The 23,312-nt window shown below is 48.6% G+C and overlaps 1 protein-coding gene and 1 long non-coding RNA gene across 2 annotated transcripts; one reads left to right on the top strand and one right to left on the bottom strand.

Moving 5' to 3' along the window:
- Positions 1-9,224: 9,224 nt before the first annotated feature.
- On the top strand, positions 9,225-14,343 carry PDX1 (pancreatic and duodenal homeobox 1). The gene is made up of 2 exons (XM_045566850.1): positions 9,225-9,696; positions 13,326-14,343. The coding sequence occupies exons 1-2, from the start codon at positions 9,288-9,290 to the stop codon at positions 13,769-13,771; spliced, it is 855 nt and encodes a 284-aa protein (XP_045422806.1). The 5' UTR covers positions 9,225-9,287; the 3' UTR covers positions 13,772-14,343.
- Positions 14,344-14,798: 455 nt separating this feature from the next.
- On the bottom strand, positions 14,799-17,310 carry LOC123648925. The gene is made up of 2 exons (XR_006738823.1): positions 17,128-17,310; positions 14,799-16,741 (listed from the first exon to the last, which is right to left on the bottom strand). It is a non-coding gene; the product is annotated as an uncharacterized LOC123648925 (long non-coding RNA).
- Between the last annotated feature and the right edge of the window lie 6,002 nt (positions 17,311-23,312).

Genomic DNA, 23,312 nt, shown 5'->3' with positions numbered 1-23,312 from the left:
GGATTGGGTCCAGGTGATGGATGTGGGGGGGGCGGTAAATTTTCTGAAATATCATGTAGAATGTTGTGTGTTTACACCTGTGTGTTTTCCTGTGGGAGATGATTCATTATAATCTCAAAGAGCTACTTAACTGAAACAATGAAGTCAGAACTATGACTCTAAAACAGTTGGCCCTCCATATCCCTGGGTTAGGTATTGGCACATCCAACCAATTGAGTTGTTTTTGATGTGTTGGTTGGACCCAAGGATGGGAAACCCATAGATGTGGAGGGCTGACTTTGCAATGTGGTAGTAAGGGACTTTGTGCATACTCAGATTTTTGTATCTGCATGGGACCTCGAACAAATCCCCTGAGGGCACAGAGGGCCAACTGTATCTTTGTTCACCTATTGGAGAAGAATGTTTTTCTTCCAGGCACCAACTCCTTGTGGATGGAGAGAGTAAAAGAAAGCAGACAGAGTTTGTGAAACTCCTAGTAACTTGATAGAGAGGAGGGTTTTGTGCAAAATTTGGTGCTAAGGTGCTTGTTATTTCTATGGCCCCAATTAGTGATTTTCTTAGAAGTTGAATTAAATTGACTCTTTTAAAGTATGTTTTTGTAGAAAAACAGAGTTTGAATTAGAGGAGGAGTGAGGAACAGGTCTAGCCATGTGCCTATCAACTTTCAAGACCACTGCCCTTTACCCAACAATTTTGTTAAATTATTTTTTCAGCTGAAATATACACAAACCATCTCCAGTTCTTTTCTCTCATTATATGAAGCAAAAATTGGAACCAAAGTCCTAGAATATTGTAAATAGTAGATGGCATAATATCAGTATTCTCTTTAAAAAAAATAACCCTGAGGCTTGCAAGGAAGAGGTTCATAAGGAAACACAGCAGGAGAAAAGGGAAAAATTAGAATGTTTCCCCTACTTTTCCTTGCTGAATTTCGCTAGTTATGTATTTAAATTCAGCTACCGGTCATATAAATACAAAAAGGCAAATAATGTCACTCCACTTTCTTGAGAAAAATTCAAATTCTGTGTAATTACAGGCCAGAAGACAGATTACACAGGCTAGGGGTTAGAGACTTTTGTTTGCCTTTTTGTTATCACCTGTCACAATTTGCTGGGAAGGTAAGAAAACACTGCTGTTTATCTGGATTCATGGCAATCTCTAACTTTCAGAAACTGCAAGGTTTGACGGTGACCATGTCGGCAGAGTCTAACAAATTGCTTTGTAAATGAAGCAGACAACGCTGATGGATTATGTTTTACAATTCAGCATTAGTAGAAAGAGAAAAGATTTTCTTCACCTAAATTGAATTTTAGTTCTATGTGTGCCTCTTTTCTAAGAAAACCACTGGAAATTAGGTCAGTTTATATATAGACTGGCCATAAAGTCTGGGAAACATAGATAATACTATTTAAAAATTTTGTATACATGAAATTATTGTTGATATTATATAGAGTCGCCTGTGTTCAGACTTTAAGGACACACTTATGAGATGTCAAAGTGACATTAAAATGTGAAATGATTGGGTCTGTACTGAAAGTTCAGCATGCAAGTGACAAACTTGGGTGCAAACTGGGGCAGTAAAGACAAACTTGATCTTTAACGCCCCTGAGCTTCTACTTTCCCTTCAATTATTTGAATGAAGCAGGTCACAATAATCTCTTTGGAGGGTGTGTATATTAGTTAGTTACTGTTATACACAGCTGTACTATGAGAGAGAGGACTTTCTTCAAAACAAGACATATTGCATGACTCCTGAACTGAATCATCAATATTTACATGCAAAAAAACAAACATGCAATACCCAAATGAAAGTAGGCCCACTCCTGGCTGTTTCTTAGACAGATTGTTCCGCAGAGACAGCCCTTCCTGACTCTGAATAGTCAATGTGAATGAGAAATGCTCTCAGGAGCACACAGCATGGGCCACAGGAGACACAAGAAGGAAGATCCTGTTGACCAGATGATCCAAACATTCAATGAGAACCTCCCATTTAAAATATTCAGTCTTCAAAGAATTATACCACAGTTGATATTCTATTGAATAAAAAGAAGAAATAACATGTATTAGATTAAAAGACCCCAATTCTTTCCCATGTTTTAAAATAATGCGACTCAGTGATTAGAATTTGGCGTGGTTCCTACCTTGGGCACTTTCTCCAGGAACCTTATCCAGCTAGAAATATTTTGTGAAAAATAATTTACTATCCAGAAAGTTTCCCTGTTTCCAAGATAAGAAAACCTATTCTGCCATCCCAGCAGGCAAGGGTTGTTTAAGTTACTAGATAACGACGTTGTTATTGATTCTATTATTTTTACTCTTCCTGATTCCCTGCAATCCAAAGAGAGTTTGTCAGACCAAGAATGATTTTTATTTAAAAAAAAAAAGAGTAGTTATTGTTGTAGCTGGCCTCATTGTGACAGATGGGATCCTAGTGTTTTCTCACTGCCCTTTACTCAGGAGCTAGGAGAACAGAAAGCAAATAACCAAGAAACCAGCACACTCATGGTAATCTGCATTTCTCAGCGTTGAGCCACAGCACTTGGAAATCAAATATTGGCTCCTCCCGAAGGCCCCTTTTAGCCTGTTGTTGTTAACCAGTTTAACATTCCCTTATCACATGCTCATGTGGGCAGAATTAAATGGAATTAGCTACAAATTATATAAAATTCATTTACCTTTAAAGGAAGCTATTTGGTCATGTTCAGTGTGGAGAGAGTATTGCATTAAGACACAAGTTAATGGTGCTGCCTGGAGGTGAATCAATTTGCTTTGCTTTTATTACCTCCCTCTATTTGCCCTATGTGTTAGCTCCTGTGGCTGGAAATGCTCAGCCCAAGTCCACGGAGCCCACATGTAGCCACAATAACATCCCAAGGACAGTCCCACTGTTTCTGAAGAGCTCAGTCCAAGTACACATGATAATAAGGTAAGATCATGTTAATCTCTCTAAATCTGCAGTCACTTAAAGAAAGAACAGATGTGTAATAGAGAAAGGGAAACCTAGAAAAATGTTCAGAATTTATAAGATTCAAATAACATCTATTGAGCTTCTGCTTTCTGCACTGACCTGGCCATCTTTCCAACGTTTCCTCATTTAAACCTCACAACAACATTAAAATGTAGGGTATATTTTTATTTGCATGATGCTTCATTTGTTCCTTCAGAGTATGTATGAGTCCTCCATATATCAAATAAATTATAGTTTAAGTGTGTTATTGTTATTCTGAATCTGTAGTGTTCATAATAACCATGTATGTGTTTAAAATACAGATTCCCAAGTCTCACCCTCCCCCGTATTTTTATTTAGTAGGTCTGGGGTTGGGCTCAGATACTTGCGTTTTATAAGCATCCTAGTGATTTTGATACACACAGTTCATGAGTCAAGCTTCCAGAAACATTGCCCTGTGAATCCATGTGATTTCATTGGTAAGCAGGAGGCTGTATCATTGTGGGATTTGCCTAAAGGTAAATGTGTTGCCACATGTAATTGTAGAAAACACAGAAAATAAATGTATTCAAATACCTTTCCTCTGTGCACAACAATACACTGATGAGAGGTATCTACCACAGAAAGAATTACTAATAGGAAAATTTGACAAAGTTGAGACCACAAACAATTGGCCTTTTACCTTAATCACTGCAAGACAGGGTGTGGATCTACCCTAGGCAGTCAAAAGACAGGGCCTTTGGTCCTGTGGCTCTGAGTTTGGGCTTGACTCTCCCGCTTTAACCCCATAGCTTTCCAATGCTAACATTTTTACATGGGTCTTAGATTTGGGGAAAACACAGAGGAATCACTTTGATGAAGGTGTTCTGCACCCTCAAAAAGACAAACAGGATTGCATGTGACCTTTTGTCTGATCTGGAAAAAGCAGGAACAAGGCAGGATTCCAGCCCTGCTGTGTCTGACCCAGAAACTGCAATGACTCCCTTCCCTCCTGAGCCATTTTATGGTTTCCTAAGTCTATGATGACAGCTTCATCTTCCAACCTAGAGACAGAAGAATCACAGAAAATGCTATGGGAATGGCCTCTGGCTCAAAGACACTACTTAGATGCTGGATTCTGTACCTACTGGGCTAGGTAAGGCATTTTTAGCTGTGATTAGTTCACCCCATTCAAGTCTTTCTTTTGGACTTTCCTGGTTGTGGAAAAGGAGGAGCCCTGCCCCTTCCCCACACCTGTTTCTCTATCTCTGTGGTGTGCTGAGGGCTGGCTGGAGCGAGTGTCCTCTAGCAGTCTCCTTCCTCCACCTCTTTTAAGCGGGACCACACTGGGGGGCATGTTCCCCCAAAACACTGAGTGACATACCCATACAGTGCTTCCTTTCAGTGTTCCCAAATATTCCTTTCCAGGTCTACCTCTCTGGGAATGTCTTTAGACATGGGCTTGTTGTTATAATCTGAAATTCTTTTGGATGCAGTAATGGCCAATAGTTAAGTGTTTAGCAGTGCATGAAAAGCAATGCTAGGGGAGGAAGGAAGAGATGACCATTTATCGAGATGCCCATGAAGTGCTCAGAGCATTAGACATTTTGTCTCATTAAATTCACACAAAAACAATAAAACAGATTTCTTGAGTGGCTACTATATAGCAAATTAGTATAGTGTCACAGCCAACAGAATGGATGCTAAAGCCATATCACCTCAGCTTGGATCTAGGCTCTGCTGCTTCCTAGCTGCATGACTTTGGGCCAGGAACTTAATATGGCTGTGCCTCAGTTTCCTCCCTGCAAAATGCAGATAACAGTATCTAGCTTGAGACTTTGTGAGGATTAACATATGGAAAATACTTGAAACAGTGCCTGGCTCCATGCATTTGCTGTGGTTGCTGTTGGTATTACTATATGCAATAGAGACATTGTACAGGACGGTGCTATTATTTCCATTTTAAAAATAAGGATAGGGAGGCTAAGTGAAGTTATGTAACTTGCCAAGGGACACACAGCTTGTGCAGGGCACAGCCAGATTTGGAAGACAGGTGTACACAGCTCCTAAGAGCTTTCTATGGTACACCAAAACCAGAATATATTTCTACAACTGAGTTTTAGTCACTCAAGGAGTGTGCAGGCAGGCGCACAGTAAGGGCTCTATAGGCATTTGATCAACAAGTATTATTGAAAATATCGGTCCTTCAAACCAATAAAACATGTGAAATACAGGCTGGTTGAGGAGGGCAGCAGGAGGGACTGGGCAGTGTGGGTCAAGCCTGCTTTGGTCTACAGCAGAAACCTGGAGGTGAAGAGAGGTTCCCAGGAGAACAAAGGATTAGTCACAGGAAATGCTGGCAGGAGGGGGAGGGGAAGGCTCAGAAGGGGAGTTGCAGTGGCAACAAGGGCTGGTTATCCAGAACTAAGATCAGGATGGAAAGAGTAAGAGCTGGGATGTCTGGAGGCTGCACAGCTGGATGATAGAGCCAGAGATGGGCACCTGGGTGGGAGCAGACCAGAGGGGTGTGTCCAGAACGGCAGAGGGTGGGCCACAGGCATGCCCAAGGGGTGGGGAAGCAGCAGTAGACCTCAGGTCTTTTGGAGTCTCAACTTCCTTTCATACTTTTCCTTTCGCAGGGAGGCCACAGAAGGACTAAACCAAAAGAGGAAAGGGCTGATGGCTCGGGGTCCCACCTCCGGGGAGGAGGCACTGAGGGTGGGTGGAGCTAGCACTGCACGGCACTGGGGAATGCAGAACCTCCCTTCCTGCCCCTCTACTCTTCTCTCGCCCTGAAGAGAGCCGGTGAGGCATTGAAAGAGATAATTATTCAATTAAATTCAATTTTTAAGCTGCATTTATTTGTACAGTTGGGGGGTACTGAATTTTCTATTAATTGGAAAATAGTTGGAAAATATAGTTGGAAAATAATTTCAACTCTTCACTTATTTTTACTAGACTGTTTTGTCCTAAGAATCAATGGAAAACTTCTGATTCAAAGTCCGGGTCCTTTGTCCTCACCACCCCCATTCCCCATCTGGGTTTACCTGGCTCCTCTCAGACCTGGGTACCAGGTTCTGAGGATTTAGAAAGCAGCAGGAGGGAAGAATTGATTCCATCCAGCGGGAATGAAAACCCGTCTGCATTAGTGCCCACTGAGGGAAATGCTAAGGTACAAAAATTCGAAGTCAAGTATAGAAGGATTAGTGTCATTACATACATCATATTGTTTGCTTTGCAGAGTTTTTCAACTCAATCTTTATTTTCAACAGTGAAATAATTATAAAAATGAATATGCTCTAATAAATTACGTTTCCACATAAAGTTACCATGTACACCTTGGACTTTTTTTCCTTTATAATTGAATGCAACGGCTTAAAAATCTTATCAAGACAAACTCAGCCCTTGGCATGCCTGTGGAAACCTCCAAGGAAGACTTAGCCGCTTACCAAGAACAAGGTGACCTGTGTTCTCCGGGGCTCAAACCGCGTCTCTGCCAGGGGAAAGGGGGAAGAGGGCAGGCGAGGACCTCCAATATCAGCGAGGACTATCAGGACGTCCTGCTAATAAACGACTTTTTCACTGTCCACACTATAATTGGTTTACAGCCTTTTCTGTTTATTTATCCATAAGAGCTGCTGTTAAATGGCTCGGGAAGGCGCTCGCCTAATGGCTCGGTATCGCTGCGGGCCCGTAGCAGTCGAGGCGGCCTGGAGGGGCGGCAGGCGTCAGCGGGGACTCAGAGCGGAAACGCATTTCACCTGTAATGGACTTGGTGATTTTATGATACCCGCAGCTATATCCACAGAGAAACACAATACACAATCTCACGCAGTGGAGGGTTCTGCGGGATGCGTTTTTTTTATATAAATGCACGTGATAATTAGCCAATCAAAAATTCGCGATAGCTTTGTCTCACCCAATAATAATAATAATAATAATAATAAACGGTGGTTTGACCTTTGCTTCTTAGGTCCCTTCTTGAGGTAGCAGGCGGCAGAAAATGCTAACTGGGAAAGTGAGAACGTGCCTCCATTGAAATCTTCAGCACCCCCGCCCCTTCCCACGGGGGTACCGGATTTTTTTTGCCAGCGACTGCAGCGGGCGGATTTGCTTTCTGCTGAGAGCCTCTTTTCTTTCTGCAGGACCGAGCAAAAATATTAAATGGGAGCAAATGAAGCATCGAAATGGAGACCAATTTACAGAAATGTGCAATTAGAAGGGAAGTGCAAAGTAAACACTCCGGGGGTGGCGAGCGACGAGGGGAGCAGGGGAGGAGGAGTGGGACGCGGACTGAGTCCCGAGTTGGGGGATGGTTCTCAGGGGAGGAGGGGAAGGGCAGGGAATGATGGGGGAAGGGGAAAAGTGGCCGATCTTTGTCCCGAGCGAGCGGAGTTCGCCATCCGATCATAACCGCGTCGCCAAGTCAACCCGCGGCGACTCCGCAGATTATCTCTGAGGGTCAACACGCCGCGGCCGGGCAAACCCCCTCCGGCCCTACCCTCCTGGTCGATGTGGTCACTCGCAGCCCGGGTGATAGCTTCAAGTCCTCCGCGGCTGCCCCGAACAATGGACTCATTGACGCGGGCGCGCAGAGATTAGGTGCGCGGGTCCCACGGTCTTTTCACTCCCCGGCCCCTTACGACCACAGGTGGCCCTTTTCCCTGAAGAAATCACCGAAACTCTCCCCGCCCGCCGTGCTTTCCTCCGCCTGCCCTTCGGTGACAACCAGGGCCTCACCCAGCCGGGGAGCTGCACGAGTTCCCACACTCCGGGGACCACTCTGTGGCCAGCGCACATCGCAACGCAAGGTTGAGGATCCCATGAGAGAAGGAATCTGCAGAGAAGTCCAAATTCCCAACTGACTTTTTTCTTTTAATGAAAATGAGGAGTATTCAGAATAGCGCACTCAATCCGTAGGCATTTAAAACACAAATATTTTCAGTAGGAGAAAATATATTAAAATCTACTCGCAAAGATCTGGATGTGGGTATGTAGTTTAGGAAAGTCAGGTTGCAGTGATTTTCTTCTTGATTCTTTTTGGTTCACGCTCTTTTGCCGAGGGTTTTCTGCATAAGTGTCCAATTTTTCTAAAACCCTCTGTGGCGGTTCGAGAAATGACTTAATTTGGGGAGGACCCAGTCAGAGGCTGGTTGGGCCGCCCAGTGCTAGCAGGTCAGCGGCGTCGATCATGCCTAGGCCAGAGAGATTGGGCGCCACTGCCACCCGGAGGTAGCCAATCCGCCCAGGGGGTGCAGAAAAAGTGATCCTGTTTAAGTCAGGACCCCAGAGTGTCCAGAACTTAGTGAATGGTTTGAAGCCCAGCACGGACATTGTCATGAAAAATGCGGTGCTTTTGTTTCTTTTTCTAAATACCCCACTACCCCTCCCTCCTCGCCTGCCTTATTTCAATTGCAAGCAGAAGAGAGTGGAAGCTCGCAGCTGGCAGACCCCGGCTGGGATCCGTGGAGTCACCAAGAGTCTGGAAACCAAGTGCCAACCCCGCTGCCCTGGCCTCCCAGCCAGCCCCAGACAGAGGCCTCTTCCTTTCGTCTTGCCACATTGGGAAACTGCGTTGTCAATTGGCCAACTGGACCCCAATTCCCCAAATCAAAATTTATAATACCCTTCAATTAAAAAACATGTTTAAGCCGCTGGGAATGCTTCCAAAGTTACAGTTCATACCCCAGAAGTATCTGGAGCAGTCACGGATAAAAACACGCAACGAATGCCGGGGTTTTATGTGTTTGTTCACTGGTTGGTGGTCGTGAACAAACTTCATAAATAATATAGAACCAACTGCTTTCGACCCATAGAGCTGGGTTTGCAAACGTTTTTATTCGTATTCCTCAGCAGTTAAAAAAATTACAACCTCACCATTTCTATTTATAAATTATATTAATGAACTAATATGTACATTCGCAAAGACACAGGGAAAATAAAACGTTTAAAGCACGCTGAAATGTTTCTATAAATGAAGAGAAGTTCTGATATTTTTGTGCGCTCCCGCTTTGGAGAGCCCTGCCGGCTGCGCATACAGGGGTGCGCGGCAAACTCAGCTGACAGAGAAAGTTGAAACAAATGGAGGTGCTGGCGGGTACCTGGCCTTCGCTTCTTAGGGCAACTCAGCCAGGCCAATAATGGCCCCAGGCTGGGCCACGTGGGGCACAGCGGAGCCTATGGCACTGCGGCCTGCCCGCCTCTCTCCACCGGCCGCGGGTTCGCTCTGAGAACAGTACGGAGCTGTCAAAGCGAGCTGGGGTGGCGCGGAAATTAGGAGCGCGGCCGCAAGCACAGTGGCCGAGTCCCCGGCTCCAGCTCCCTACTCCCGGCTCCTGGCGCCCAAGCCCAGGCTGCCGCCATGAACGGCGAGGAGCAGTACTACGCGGCCGCGCAGCTTTACAAGGACCCGTGCGCGTTCCAGCGGGGCCCGGCGCCGCCGGAGTTCAGCGCCAGCCCCCCTGCGTGCCTATACATGGGCCGCCAGCCCCCGCCGCCGCCGCCGCCCCCGTTCCCCGGCGCCCTGGGCGCGCTGGAGCAGGGCAGCCCCCCGGACATCTCCCCGTACGAGGTGCCCCCCCTCGCCGACGACCCCGCGGTGGCGCAGCTCCACCATCACCTCCCTGCTCAGCTCGCGCTTCCCCACCCGCCCGCCGGGCCCTTCCCGGATGTAGCCGAGCCGGGTGCCCTGGAGGAGCACAGCCGCGTCCAGCTGCCTTTTCCGTGGATGAAGTCTACCAAAGCTCATGCGTGGAAAGGCCAGTGGGCAGGTAAGCCTCGCTCCCCACCCCTTTCTCCTTTACCGCTCTGGGCCTGGCTGCCCCTACCTCCAAACGCTCCCCGGGACCCTCTCCCTGTTCCTGTCCTCGGCCCCTTGGATAACCCAGGGTCGGACTAAACTACACCACGGAGCCAAGGAGGCCATAAGCTGCCCAGAGCACTCAGTTGGTCCGATTTGGAGCATCTTTCCCATCCAGCTGTCCTCCTGGAAGCTTAAACCCCTTCCTTCCCTATATACTGAACCCATCTTCGCCCCAGGAGCCCTCGCGCTGCCGGTGTCGGCCGCAGAAAGTCGAGGCCTAGCCAAGCTCAGGGCCCCGGACCCTCGGGATCCTCCTGGAGCGAGGCATTCCGCAGCCCAGGACTCCCTGCTAGCGCTCATTGAGGAAAAAGCCGAACAGAGCCCAGGATGTCTCTAGCCCAGGCCCGAGGTCGCTTTCGGAGCTCTGGGTCCCCTCAGTACCCGGCTGTATTAGAGAAGCCAGGGCGTTTCTAGGGCACCAGGTAGAGGCAGGAAGGCAGGGAAGGAAAGGAAAACTGCATCCAACCCGCAGTGTCAGGCGGCCCTGGTGGGGGTCGCAGGGTGGGAGGAAACAGGAAGGGGCTGGGGCAGGGCTGGGAGGCGGGGGCGGAGGGTGCTCACCGCAAGGCAGAAAAGCCGCCGCTTCTCTTCTGAGCCCGGCGTCTGAGATGCTAATTCATTTTTGACCAACCAAAAGCGTTTGAAGGGGTCTCCCAGCACTGCTTCACAGGAAGTCAGTCTGAAAGGCGACAGGCGTCCTCCCCGCACAGCGGGCCCAGGGGGGCGGGAGCCCGGGCTCCGGCGGCCCAAGGCGCCAGCGTATGACAGAAAGTCTGTCCCGGAGCCGGGGGACTCGGAGCAGCCCCCAGATCCTTCCTCGCCCGGCGCTGCCGGCGAGTTCCGGCGTTGTCTATGCCCGAGCCCTACACAATGTTATCGCTTCCGTGCTGCAGCCACTTCTGGTCACACCTGCATTGCAAATAGTTGCCTTTTCTTTTCCTTTCGACTGACAGTCAGGGGGGCAGGGGAAAAGAAGCTGGAGCTGGCGCCCCCGCCCCTGAGGATCCTCAGCGCCCTGTCTGCAGGGTCTGGCCTGCCCTGCCTGACACTGACCCAGAGCGCATCCAAGCAGGGCCTCGGGGGGAGAGGATCCAGGCTCGACCAGGGTCCCCGAGGCTCGCCTCTTCCTAGTTCACTTTCTCGCTAAGGCGAAGGTCCTGAGGTAGGACTCAGCCCAAACTGCTGCAATCGTCCACACCTCCCCCGAAACCCGGGCGACGGGGGAGCCAGATGCTGCCGAGGCGCCGAGGCGTACTCAGCCAGAGCGCGCGGCCGGGGCCAAAGGCCTCAAAGTTCGGGAAATGCGAGGTTCTTGGGAGGAAACAGGACGGCCCCTTGACCGAGGGTGGCTGTTCTCAGCAGGTGCTTTCTTTCCAGGGCTCCTTTCCCTCCGCTCTGGCAACGCGCGCGTTTCTGGTATCCCTTGACCCTCCACGCCTGGGGCTTCCTGGCAAAAAGGGCGAGAGTCCCTGAGAGAGGATTTCTGGGGTGGGGTAACTTCCCTGGGGTAACACCCAAGGGGTGTTGCTCCTGTTTTGGAGGAGCTTGGGCTCAAGAGGACCCAAGAAGCCAGGAAGGAAAACCCTAAGGCAAATCGTAAGCCTTGCCTGGGGGTGGACAGCACCCTAGGAGGGCCCCGAGAGGTCTTTGCCAGCACCCTGTAGCCCACTGTGCCCTCAGCCCGCGGGGAAGGAGCCGACCTCCTCCTTTTCCCCTGGAAGGGACCTGCGGGGCGCTTGCTACCCCCCGACACACACACCGCAGTCCTGGGGGGGGAAGGAGCTGAACTTCAAGAATTAGCAGACTTACCTGCCTGCGCACATGGGCTTTCAGGCCCTGGGAAGAGTGAAATGACTAAAGGGGTCTCACTCCCAGTACTAATACGAATACTAACGACAACAGGGATTTCTGAAAATCTCGACCTAAATGAACTGCATCAGCTGCTCTGGCCAGCTCGCACTTAAACTGCCTCAATCTCTGCGCCTTAGGGGAGGGCCCAGACTTGGGGCCCTTGACCTCTCCCCATAACTCCTCCAACAGCCTCCAGCCTAAACTTCCACCCCATGCCCCCTCGCGCTGGGCACAGGGGTGGTGGAGGCCTGCAGCCAAGGGTGGGAGCCCGGAAAGGTTTGGGGTTGAATTTAAGAACTTTGAAGAACCTTTAAAATCTTCCTTTAAGTCCCCCCCCCTTCTCTCTTAGGCCAGGGAAGGCGGAGTGGGCTCCGGAGATGCCCTGCAGGGAGCCTCGGCCTAGGCTTCTGGCGCCTCCTCTAGGCCTGGGGGGATGGGATATCCAGGAAGTTTCCATCGCGAAGTTAACCCCCTCCCCAAACACACACATGCTTGCATTTCAACTCCCTAAGGCTTCAGCGAGAGTCACAGGAAAAAAGTCCCTGTCCTAGCGGTAAGACAAACCGACTTAAGCCTCTTCCCAGAACTTTGGTGGAACTTCCCGCGCCAGCGTCCGCAGCCCGGGTGCGGCCAATATTTCTCACACAAAGGAAAAGATCGGGAGGTCCTAGAGGAGCGCAGCAGCAGACACCGACTGCGCCGCTCTAAGCTCCCGGGCCGGCTCTCCCTGTGGCTTCCTGGCGGTCCAGGCTTGGACCTGGGAGCCCTGAGCCCTTGAAGGCTAGTTTCTGCACGATCACTCCCTCCTCCGCCGCGCTCTCAGCCCCTCTAGGGCCCCAGTGCCGCCCCTCTCCGCTTGTGGGGGCATTTGGGACCCTGGGTGCAGAATACGGAGATGCCAGTGTCCTGCTCCCGCCAAATGCGACCTTCTCCAAAACAGTATTCCTTCTCTCGGGCAGGGGACCTGCTGAGGTTAAAACGTTCCAATTTAAGAGAATCTGCTGGCTCTCTAGTTGGGGCTGATTACAATAAAACTCTAGACAGAGATAATATATGGTCATATATGACAAAATGTGTCATAACCTGTAGTAGCACAGGGACTTTCAAACCGCAGGTTGCACCCATTAGTGGTTCATGAAATCAGTTTACTTGGCTAACGAAATAGTAAACAATGGAAAAAATTAGATAGCATGGTAGGTGGTAGAGGTTGGTTTACGTACTGTAAAGTTTGTCAGTTATATATCCGTATGTGAATTAGATAATGATCTGAGATGTATTTTTTACTGAGGGTCATCGCTAGAAAGTTTTTGTTTTAAAATAAATTCTGTGTTAAAGACATGTTGTTGCCTTTGTAGAATCGACTGGGTTTGAATATCTAACATATGCATTTAAATCATCATTAAGAGAAACACCGGTTAAATGAACTTATTCAAAGACCACTCGCAGACAGAGCCAAGCGTGGGCTCACAGTTAGAGCCGGTTCAGCTTTGGCCTCCAAGAAGGGGCTCCTCCCTACACCAGGGAAAGGGCTGCGTGGGACCACAGTGGGTGCTGAAGTAGGGGACTGGGAGATCGGTGGCTCCGGCGGGGCAGCTGGGGAGGCTAGGGCTACTGGGGCCCCAGCTGAAGGTTGGGGTGCGTGGGCGGGGGCCCGGGGGCCACGCTCACCCACTGTGTCGCCCGCAGGCGGCGCCTACTCAGCAGAGCCTGAGGAGAACAAGCGGACGCGCACTGCCTACACGCGCGCGCAGCTGCTGGAGTTGGAGAAGGAATTCCTATTCAACAAGTACATCTCGCGGCCGCGCCGGGTGGAGCTGGCCGTAATGCTGAACTTGACTGAGAGACACATCAAGATCTGGTTCCAAAACCGCCGCATGAAGTGGAAGAAAGAGGAGGACAAGAAGCGAGGCGGCGGGACAGCGGCCGGGGGTAGCGGGGGCGCAGAGCCGGAGCAGGACTGCGCAGTGACCTCGGGCGAGGAGATGCTGGCGCTGCCGCCGCCGCCACCCCCCGGGGGTGCTGTGCCGCCCGCAGCCCCGGTCTCCGCCCGAGAGGGCCGCCTACCACCCGGCCTTAGTGCATCGCCACAGCCCTCCAGTGTCGCGCCTCGGCGGCCCCAGGAACCACGATGAGGGGCTGAGGCTGCTCCCTGCTCGCTGGGCGGCTTCGACCACTCGCCAAGGAGGAGGAGCAGGCCTAAGAGCCCGGCACGACTGGCCCTGGCAGTTCGATGGGGCCAGAAATGCAGGGCCCACCCTAAACCAGAGTGAAAAACCTGTTCTCCCAGGCGCATGTGCCAACTGGGGCCCAGCGGGGAGCGGAGATGCTGGCAGAACTTTCGGAAGGAGAGACATTGGTTTCTGTAATATTTGGGACCTCTTCCGGTGACATTATTGGATTGGCGATGTCTGCAGTTGTTCCCTACGCCCCTCCCTGCGTGCAGCACCCCACCTTGAGACTTGTTTAGAGAAGCCGACTATTCAAAAAATGGAAACTGTACAAATCGGAACGCTCCCCAACGCACGGCCGGCGAGTTGAACTGAGTGCCTTAATCTGCCCATAGACAGAGCCAATTCTTACTGGGGCGACCACTTCACGTCTGGAAATAATTGAAACGTTTGAGGTTTCAACGAGCCAGTGAAATTGATCCCAGTGGAATAGAATGAGCCCCTCCTCCTCTTCTCCCCCCCCCTTCCTTTTCTTCCTTCTCCTCGTCCTCCTCTTCTTCCTCCTCTTCTTTTTCTTCTTCCTTTTACCCTTCTCCTTCTCCAGCAGCATACTTCACTACCGTGCATCCTTTAACGTGTACCCCTTTCTTCTGAAGAAGAGAAAATCTTGCAAGACAGGCTGGGCGGCGGCAGGGCTGGCCTGTAGGACCCGCGCAAGAATCCCTGTGCGCTCCAGTTGGCCCCACGCTGCTGCCTGCCGGGGAGGGAAAGGGGAGACCGACCTGGATTTGGGGCAAGGGGAAGATGGACCCCCGAGCAATCACTAAACGAAGACATTTGTAGCTTTCTATTTAGGATGTGGATTTAGTTCCTGGTCTCAGCGGTAAGGCCGTGCTGAAAGCAAGCAGGGTGGCCTGGTGTGCCTTGGAAACAACTATTCCCAGAGCCAGTATGGTTACCACATTTTTAAAAATTATGAAAACATATGTGGTTGGAGGGTTTGGAAAACTAGTTTTTATTTAAAGTTTTAAAATTATCTAACAGCTCTTTACAAACAGTTCTGTGCTTTACAGATCAGTTCCTCCTTTTGAGGTCTGCGCCTTGTGTTCAGGTCATGTTTGTGGAAAACGCTTAATAAATACGGATAAAATGGGAAGAGATAAAAACTTACTCTCTTCGCTTTGCTTCAAACCTGCAGTGTGATGATTCCAATTCACTTCAAAAATTAAACCAGCGTTTTTTTTTTCAGTATTAACCATGGATAACCAGGTAATTAAGAAACATCACACTAGGGTTTTGAGTTGGAGCAGTGTATGAACGGGTGAATTTTCCGGTTTTGTTTTATTTTTAATTTGAGTCTCTTCTCAAGATCTTTCTCAGGCAGTATAGCCTGCGCATCGCGAGTTCAGCGTGCCGCTGGCTAACACCGAATGGGGGCATAGCCACGAGCTGCCCACCCGGAGCTGAAACACGCAGCTGGCTGGGACCGTGGCGAGGTCTCCCGTTTCCTCCCAAAGCTGCAGGCTCGCGCGAGGCCTTTTTCTGTAGTCTTTCCAAAGGAAGTGTTGCTGTGGATGAGTCTCTGTTCCTGGAGACCCAGGGCCAAGAGTGCCTTGTGTTAGAGACAAAGATGTCCCGATTTAGGGGGCTTCCAAACTCCAGGGACACCCTGCTTCTCTCCAGCGCAGCTCTCCAACGCGCGCCTTAGCCTGGCGGTGCGCCCGCGCCGCTTCCGGGGCGCTTTCTGAGTTCAGAGCCAGACTCACTTCCAGGAGTCGCTGCTTTTATTTTCTTCTACAGAGTGAGACGCAGGGCTTTTTTTGTTTTGTTTTGCTTTTTTGGAGAGAGAAATCGAGTCAGAACGCCTCTCTGAATAAAAGAAAGTTTCCTGGATCAGAAAGGGGAACTTTCTCATCAATGAGCCTGTGCTGTTTTCCGGTGTCCTCTCCACACCTGACTGGGGTCTGGGGTCTGGAGTCTGGAAAAACTGCGTTCCAGTTCCGGGTTCCTCAGATATTGGCCTATAACACTGATAAAATTAATCAAGCTCTCTGTGCCTCAGTTTCCTCATCTATAAAGTGAAGGCAAATAGTACTCCTGGGGTTGCTGTGAGGTCTAAACTACAGAATACATGTAAAGTGCTCAGTTCAGTATCTAGAATATAGTCATACCTCCACAAATATTACCTATTGTTTTATGACATCACCATCATTTTCCGAAGCAGAGAGCTGCGATGGGGCTTCTTCAGGTCTCCCAAGGCCGAACGGCGCCTCTTCTTTGGCAAGTCCCCACAGTGTCGCTGCAGATCTGATTCTTGTTCATGTACCCACTGATCTTTGCTGCCCTGTTCCTAGTTTTAGGTCGTCCTTCCTTGTAAATAAACTCCTTAGGTTTCCCACAGCAACCTTCACCAGGTAAGTTAGACTTGCTGGAGCTCCGCCGCTCAGTTGGTGCAGGCTCCTGGACTTGTTCCGACCCCAGACAGAACCCGCCACCCTCTTAGAGGCTCCCGTCCCAATCCCCGCTCTGGCCTCAGGGTTCGCCCAGGAGAGAAGAGTCGCAGGCCTCCTACGGTCCAGGGCTGGGCTCCGGATCTCAGAGCTCTGTGGAAAGCTCTCTGGGCGGCGGAAACTCAGGTGGCCGGAGCCTGTGCCTCCTGCGGAGAAGAGCTCGGGCTCTGGACCTGGAGTCCCTCCGTCCCGGGCTTGAATTCCTGTTTTCCTTACCTACGCTCGGCCTTACTGAAGTCTCCGTCTCCAGGTCCTCAGAATGGGCTCATAATGAGGATTTAATGAGATGATGTCTTCCAAGAGCTCAGGACAGGGCCTGGCGCTAGTCCAGTACACAAAGTGGAGGTGATGTGCCCTTGTTGCCGGTAGAAACCTGCCTTCATGGAAGACCCAGGGAGGCAGCGGAGAGTGAAGCCAGACAGGCCTGGAAGAGAACAGGGAAAGAGGAACCGGTGCCATGGGGGCACCACTCTGGGCTCCACCCACCCAGCAGCCGAGGAAGGAGGGTGGAGTTGGAGGGGCGGGGGGTCGCGTGGGGGAAGGGGAAGGACTCTGTCCAGACCCCTCGGGTGGTTAGACCGAGACACAGCCGCGGCGATACAGATCAGGCCCCACAGGGCGACTCGCGTGGGACTCGCCTGGGGCTCGCGTAGGGCTCGACCTGTGTAGCTCAGTCTCTGAGCGGCCACCCTCGGCCGACTGGCCAGTAGACGCGAATCGTGAGCCTGGGCCTCGAGAAAGACTTCTTTCTGCAAACTGCGTGCTCTCCAGGTCCCAGAACCCCAGGGTTGACCCCAATATCTGCCTCACCTGGGAGCTGGCGGCCTCCCTCTGCTCTTCAGTCTTGGCGTGCTCCTCCCAGATAACGATCAGACACCGGTGCCTTCGAAAGCTCTCGGGGGAAAGTGGGCAGAGGAAGCGCAGGGCTCCTGCAGACGCGGCGCGCAGCTCCCTGCGCCAGTGCGCGCGGGCGGCCTGTGCGCTCCGGGTCCCCGGCTACCCTCCCAGCCACCCCCCAGCCAGCCGGACTCTGCTCACCGGCCTGCACCTCCAGCCCCTCCCTCCCACGGAGTTCCTGGAACTGGAGCCCCGCCATCCCTCTAGGATCTTCAACCCCCAGAGGAGGTACGTTGGTGGAGCGCTGCCGAGCGCTGCGCTTGATTTGGGTGCCAATCTTGTCTCCAGACTCCACCCAGCACTTCTCGTCCGCCCCTACTTCAGAGCACTGTCCTGGCTCTGTTAAAGATGCGGATGCCAAGCCCGGGATTCGGAAAATCCAGCACTGGTTCCTCACCACACGAACCCTCACGTGAAAACCACTGAAAATGGGAACCCGATCAAGAACCTGGGAGAGCACGCCGCTACCGAGACTGGGACCTGAGCTGTGGGACTACTTGTGAGGTTCCCCAAGTCCCTTCTGTCACCCGCCTGCGCTGGGGACACATAGTGCCAAAAATAGTGCATAGGAAACAAACAAACCACACTCTTTTACTCCTCCATATGTTTTTTCCTGTAGGTATGCTAGCATAGTTACTCGAAGAAGTTCTCACATTGCAAGCTAAATCCATATCACACAGTAACAATATCTGAGAGTTGGTGATGATTTCTGGCCATACCTATTGTTTTGAACAGCAGGGGCAATGTCTGTAATTCCCTTGTACCCTGAGCCCCAGGACTGGAGCCTGAACGCACTTAACAACATTTATGGGGCTCCTACTCTGTGCTGGGCACGGCTAGAAGCCTCACAGTGCTTGCCCTGGAAATGCTAGCAGTTTTAAAAAGTCGATCACCTCTTCCCCATGGTGGTCAGCACAGTCGTGGAGATTGAACTGATTATTGGTGAATTTACTAGAGTAAATAGGAGTCACTCTGATTTCCCAAATGCCTCCTTTGGAACAATAAGGGCTGTTTTGATTTTCCAAATGAATTTTGTCCCCCTTAGTCTAGCGCTGCCACCCTGTCTACATCCTCTCCTTCAATTCAGTTCAGTTCCATGCATTTAAGTTTGAATGAAATTTAAGTAATGCACTGCTTTTTCCAAGTTGGTGAGATCTACCTGTCCTTATATTTCCCTCTCCCCATATCCTCTCTCTCTCTCTCTTTCATTCATTCTTTCTCTCTCACACACACATTCTCTCTATCTCTCTCACATTCTCTCTCTCTCTCCATCTCCCCCCCACACCCTGTGTGGGAGGGTGAGTCTTTTCATCTTTGTGTGTCTGGGGTTGCCTGTGTGTCCCATGTGTGTTTGTGTGAATGTATTTAGGATATGTCTTATGTGGGTGCCATGGTGACAATGATCAGGTGTATCTAGGAACCAGGGACACCTTCCTGCATACTCTTTTATTCCACCCAGCACAGCCATCTCCCTAGTGTCTTATGACACTGCTGCTGATAAAAACTGTCCATTCAGGTTACTGTCTCAATTCTTCACGTTGACAAAATGTTTGAAGGCAGGAAAAGTTGTCTTTAGAGGGACACAAGGTTGAAACTTTGGTAGATGATGGCACTGTTAAAGTACTACCATAGGAATTTTTAAATCTTTTCTTTCCAAGAAAAAGTTCACAACTAATATATTTCATGATTTCAACAGCTTCACCTACAAACCCTCCTGAAAATTAAGTATTTTAGATCATTAAATATGAAATGTCCGATTTCTAATCAAAAGTTAGTTGATCTTATCTCAAACAAGAAGCAGTACAATTAATCAAAGTATGTGTCTAAACTATCAACACAGTTTTGCTATCATAACGGTAACTTGTTTATGCCAGCAGCGAAGAAGCCTGGAGAGTGAGTGACAATGAAATCACAAAAGGTGTTTTCCACAGCTTGTTGAGAATTGAGTATTTTTCCTTGCAAGACGTGGTCCAAAGCCTGGAAGTAGTGGTAGTCAGTTGGTGCAAGGTCTGGTGAATATGGTGGATGACAGAGAGTTTCCAGGTCCAGCTGCTGTAGTTTTTGCAGCGTTGCTTGTGTCTTGTAAGAGGATTGGCCTGTCTCTATTGACCAATCTCAGCTGCTTAATTGTAAGCATCCTCCTCATTTCATCCAATTGGTTGCAGTAGATATTGCTGTAGTTGATTAACCAGGTTTCATGAAGCTGTAGTGGATAATACCAGCACTGGACCACCAAACAGACACCATAGGCTTTTTTGGAATATTTGGTTTAGGACTGTGTTTTGGCACTTCATCTTTATCCAACCATTGTGCCAAACACTTGGGATTGTCCAAAGGAATCCATTTTTCATCACCTGTAACAACATGGTGTAGAAATAGTTCGCCTTTATGTTGTGAGAGCAAAGAAAGGCAAGCTTTGAGACAATTTCTCTTCTGATTCTCATTTAATTCATGCCAAACCCATCTATCCAGCTTTTTTACCTTGCTGATTTGTTTCAAATGGTCCAATATTGTTGGAATAATAACATCAAACCTTGCCGCTAATTCACTCATCGGTTGAGATGGAGTCACTTCCACTACAGCTTTCAGCTCATCATTATCCACCTTGGTCTCAGGTCGCCCATGTGGCTCGTTTTCAAGATTAAAATTACCAGAATAGAATTTCTCAAACCATCGATGTACTTACTGTGTTTTCATTAGCCACATCCCTCCCAAACACTTCAATGATATTTCAAGCTGTCTATGCAGCATTGGTTCCATGACAAAACTCAAATTCGAAAATAACATGAATTTTTTACTTATTCATGGTTTCACAAAAATTCTTCCAGAAAAAATGTGCAAGTGTCAAAGTGAAATGTCAGAGATAGCAACTGTCAAATGTAGTATTTAAGGAAATTGGACATTTCATACTTAATAACCTTTGGGTTATTATAATAACCTTAATAACCTTTAGGTTATTATAATAACCTTAGTTAGAAGGCTCAGAGGAGGGAACTTCTGGGTTGATACTGAATCAAATTTGACTCCAGCCCAGCTCTGACAAGATAGATGTAGGGGGAATAAACATAAGGGGAAACTGAGGCAGGGCAGCAGAAAGTCCTCCCTGCAAAGGAACCGGGAATGATACAGGCTCTCAGCTGGCAGCCAGCCTTCAGGAAATTGCTACCCAGGGACAACTTGGCAGTGGAAAGAGATAGACAGAAACTCTCCAAGGCCAAGGTCTGCAAATAGCAGCTACAAATAGCTGTTTTAAGAGTGAAAGTGACTGGCTGATACAGGTCTTTTGGACTACCTAGTGATAACCTGTCAATGCCAGGTTCCTATATTAAAATACTGGTATATTTACACATCCATAAGATGGAATCAACATGATAAAATTCTATTCCTATTGCTTCATTAAAATTATTTTTTCTATAACTGAGATTTCATGGCTTTTGAAAGCAGGGGTAGGTCAAACTTAAAGCAATATTTTATCATTCAATTTCAAGTTGAATTGCTGGAGTTTTTCCCCAAACACCCTCAATATATACCATATCATCAGCATGCATTCAAGATTCTTGTCTGCATTATGGAATACACTGAACTCCCACTTCTAGTTATAATTATACATATGAAAATATAACAGGCCAGGCATAGTGGCTCACACCCGTAATCCTAGCACTCTGGGGAGCCGAGGTGGGAGGATTGCTTGAAGGCAGGAGTTTGAGACCAGCCTGACCAAGAGTGAGACCCAGTCTCTACTAAAAACAGAAAAAATTAGCTGGCCAGCTAAAATTAGAAACAAAATATTAGCTGGGCAAGGTGGCAAGTACCTGTAGTCCCAGCTACTTGGGGGGCTGAGGCAGGAGGATCACTTGAGCCCAGGAGTTTGAGGTTGCTGTGAGCTAGGCTGGTGCCATGGCACTCTAGCCTGGGCAACAGAGCAAGACTCTGTCTCTAAATAAATAAATAAATAAGTAAAAAGTATAACAATATTTTTGCTGTCGGTTATTTATACCATTTGAATAAATTCTACCTTTTCTTTTCCTGAATTCTCAATTAGCCTGATTTCCAAAGGTATGAGATTCTGAAAAATCATTTCTCCTATCTAAACATTTCATCAGTTTCACACTTCTAGATATGTCTGGAAATGCTGCCAATTTGAAATTGATCTACTATATGGGACTATCTCCACTTCAGTAGCTCTAGAAACCCAATAAAATGTAAAATAATCTCTAAGAATTAAAAATATGATATAATTGGATTTATTACAATTAATAAATGCATAGTTTATTTTGATTTAACATTGAAAGACTAACTTTCCAGACCAGTGTGCAGTAGAGTAGATTATATCCTCTACAGGTGAGTGGGCCTTTCCACGGAGACACAAACAAGCCTTCATTTGTCCTACCTTTTGTCCTCAGGTCCAATGGAGGAGAGAGGGCAGGACTCCTGGCCAAACATGGAAATTGACAGTGCCATTTCTCAGCACCTGGGGCAGGGATTAGCTTCTAGTTCCGTGTCCACTATTTACTGCCCTTCTGAACTAGGACAAATAACTTAATCCCTTTGACCCTGTCTACTCCCTGTGATTTTGGGATAATCCCACTTCATGTGACTATTGTGACTGTTAAATAAAATAATGTATTTGAAGAGCATATACTTGGGTGAGTGGAGCCCTTTAGAAGCACGTGGTTCCTCCAGAAACTGAGGCCTTTCTTGTCCCACCAGATCGCAGACAACGCTTTGCTCAGTGGCCCACAGAAGAGGCAACAACAACAACAACAGCACAAACTGGATGTTGAGTCCTCCCTGAGACTCTCAAGTCCTCCCTCAGATGGGGTCAGATAGGTCCTACCCACAAGACCATTCTCTTCACAAGAAATTGTCGGGACTGCAAAGTCACATTGGTGCTGACCAGACGTGAACAAAAAGAAGGCACCACCCCTATAAAACACAGAGACAAAAGCTGGCCACACTGAAGTCACACGTCAAACAGTGCTGATGCCCACACGCAACTGGCTTTATGTGCAAGGCACACTCATTTTAACCAATTTAAGGATAGTCTGATGACCAAACATAGAAAGTCTCTTGCCAAAGTGGAATTTGTTTAGGGATCCCTGGGCCCCCAGGAACAGAGGATTGTCCTAGAACCTCCTTCATACGTGACTTCCTTAGATGTTGCTATATTGATTAGGTTTAACTGTGACTAATAGAGACCTCAATTGGCAGGTGCTTAAGAGTGGAGTTAATTTCTCTCCTACATGGCAATCCAGGGCTGGAACGTTACTCCAAAGCTGTCTGGGACCCAAGGCTGCTTTGAATTTGCATTCTGCTATCCCTAAATTATGCTCCCCCAGTCCCATAGGGAACTCTAGCCATCACACCCGCTTCCTAAGCAGCAGGAGGGAAGAAATAAGGAAGAAGAATTATGCCCCTGTGGTAGGCAGAATAACGGTCCCTGAAAAATTGAAAGTTGTCCACCTTGTAATCCCTAGAACCTGACTATGTTCCCTTACTAGGCACAAGGATTTTATGGATGTAATTAGGTTAGGGACCTTAAAATAAAGAGATTATTCTGGTTTATCTTCATGGGCCCAATCTAATCCTACAAGCCCTTAAAAGCAAAGAACTTTATCCAGCTGGAATTCAAGAGAAACAGCAGAAGGAAAAGTCAAAGAGAACTCAAGTGTGTGTAGGATTTGCCGAGCCATTGCAAGGACCTGAGAGAGGCCCTTCAGAGCTAAGGGGTGCCCCTAAGTCACAGCAAGGAAACTGAGGCCTCACTCCTCCAACCATAAGGACCTGGCCTTGTGAATGCTGGAGCAGAGAAACCTGCTGAGCCAATGGGCACCTTCGACCTACAGAAACTGTAAGATAATAAAACGGTATTGTTTTTAGCTGCTCACTTTGTGGTGATTTGTTATTGCAGCAATAGAAAACAAATATAGTCCCCTTTAATGACACTTCAAGGAAGTTACACAAATACTCCTGCTTACACCTAATTAACATAACTTACTTGGATGAAAACACCTTGGTGCACAGCAGGCGGGAAAATGTAGTCTCTATTCTGGACGACCATTGGTCTACTTAAAAATGGGAGGAGGCACAGTACTAAA

The sequence above is a fragment of the Lemur catta genome, chromosome 13, assembly GCF_020740605.2.
Source record: "Lemur catta isolate mLemCat1 chromosome 13, mLemCat1.pri, whole genome shotgun sequence".
Taxonomy (NCBI): domain Eukaryota; kingdom Metazoa; phylum Chordata; class Mammalia; order Primates; family Lemuridae; genus Lemur; species Lemur catta.
This window is presented reverse-complemented; position numbering and strand designations above follow the sequence as displayed.

Excerpts from the sequence above, each read along its gene's own strand:
- PDX1 (XM_045566850.1), top strand. The coding sequence starts at position 9,288 with ATGAACGGCGAGGAGCAGTACTACGCGGCCGCGCAGCTTTACAAGGAC. Across the intron at positions 9,697-13,325 it reads GTGGAAAGGCCAGTGGGCAG|GCGGCGCCTACTCAGCAGAG; the intron begins GTAAGCCTCGCT and ends TGTCGCCCGCAG.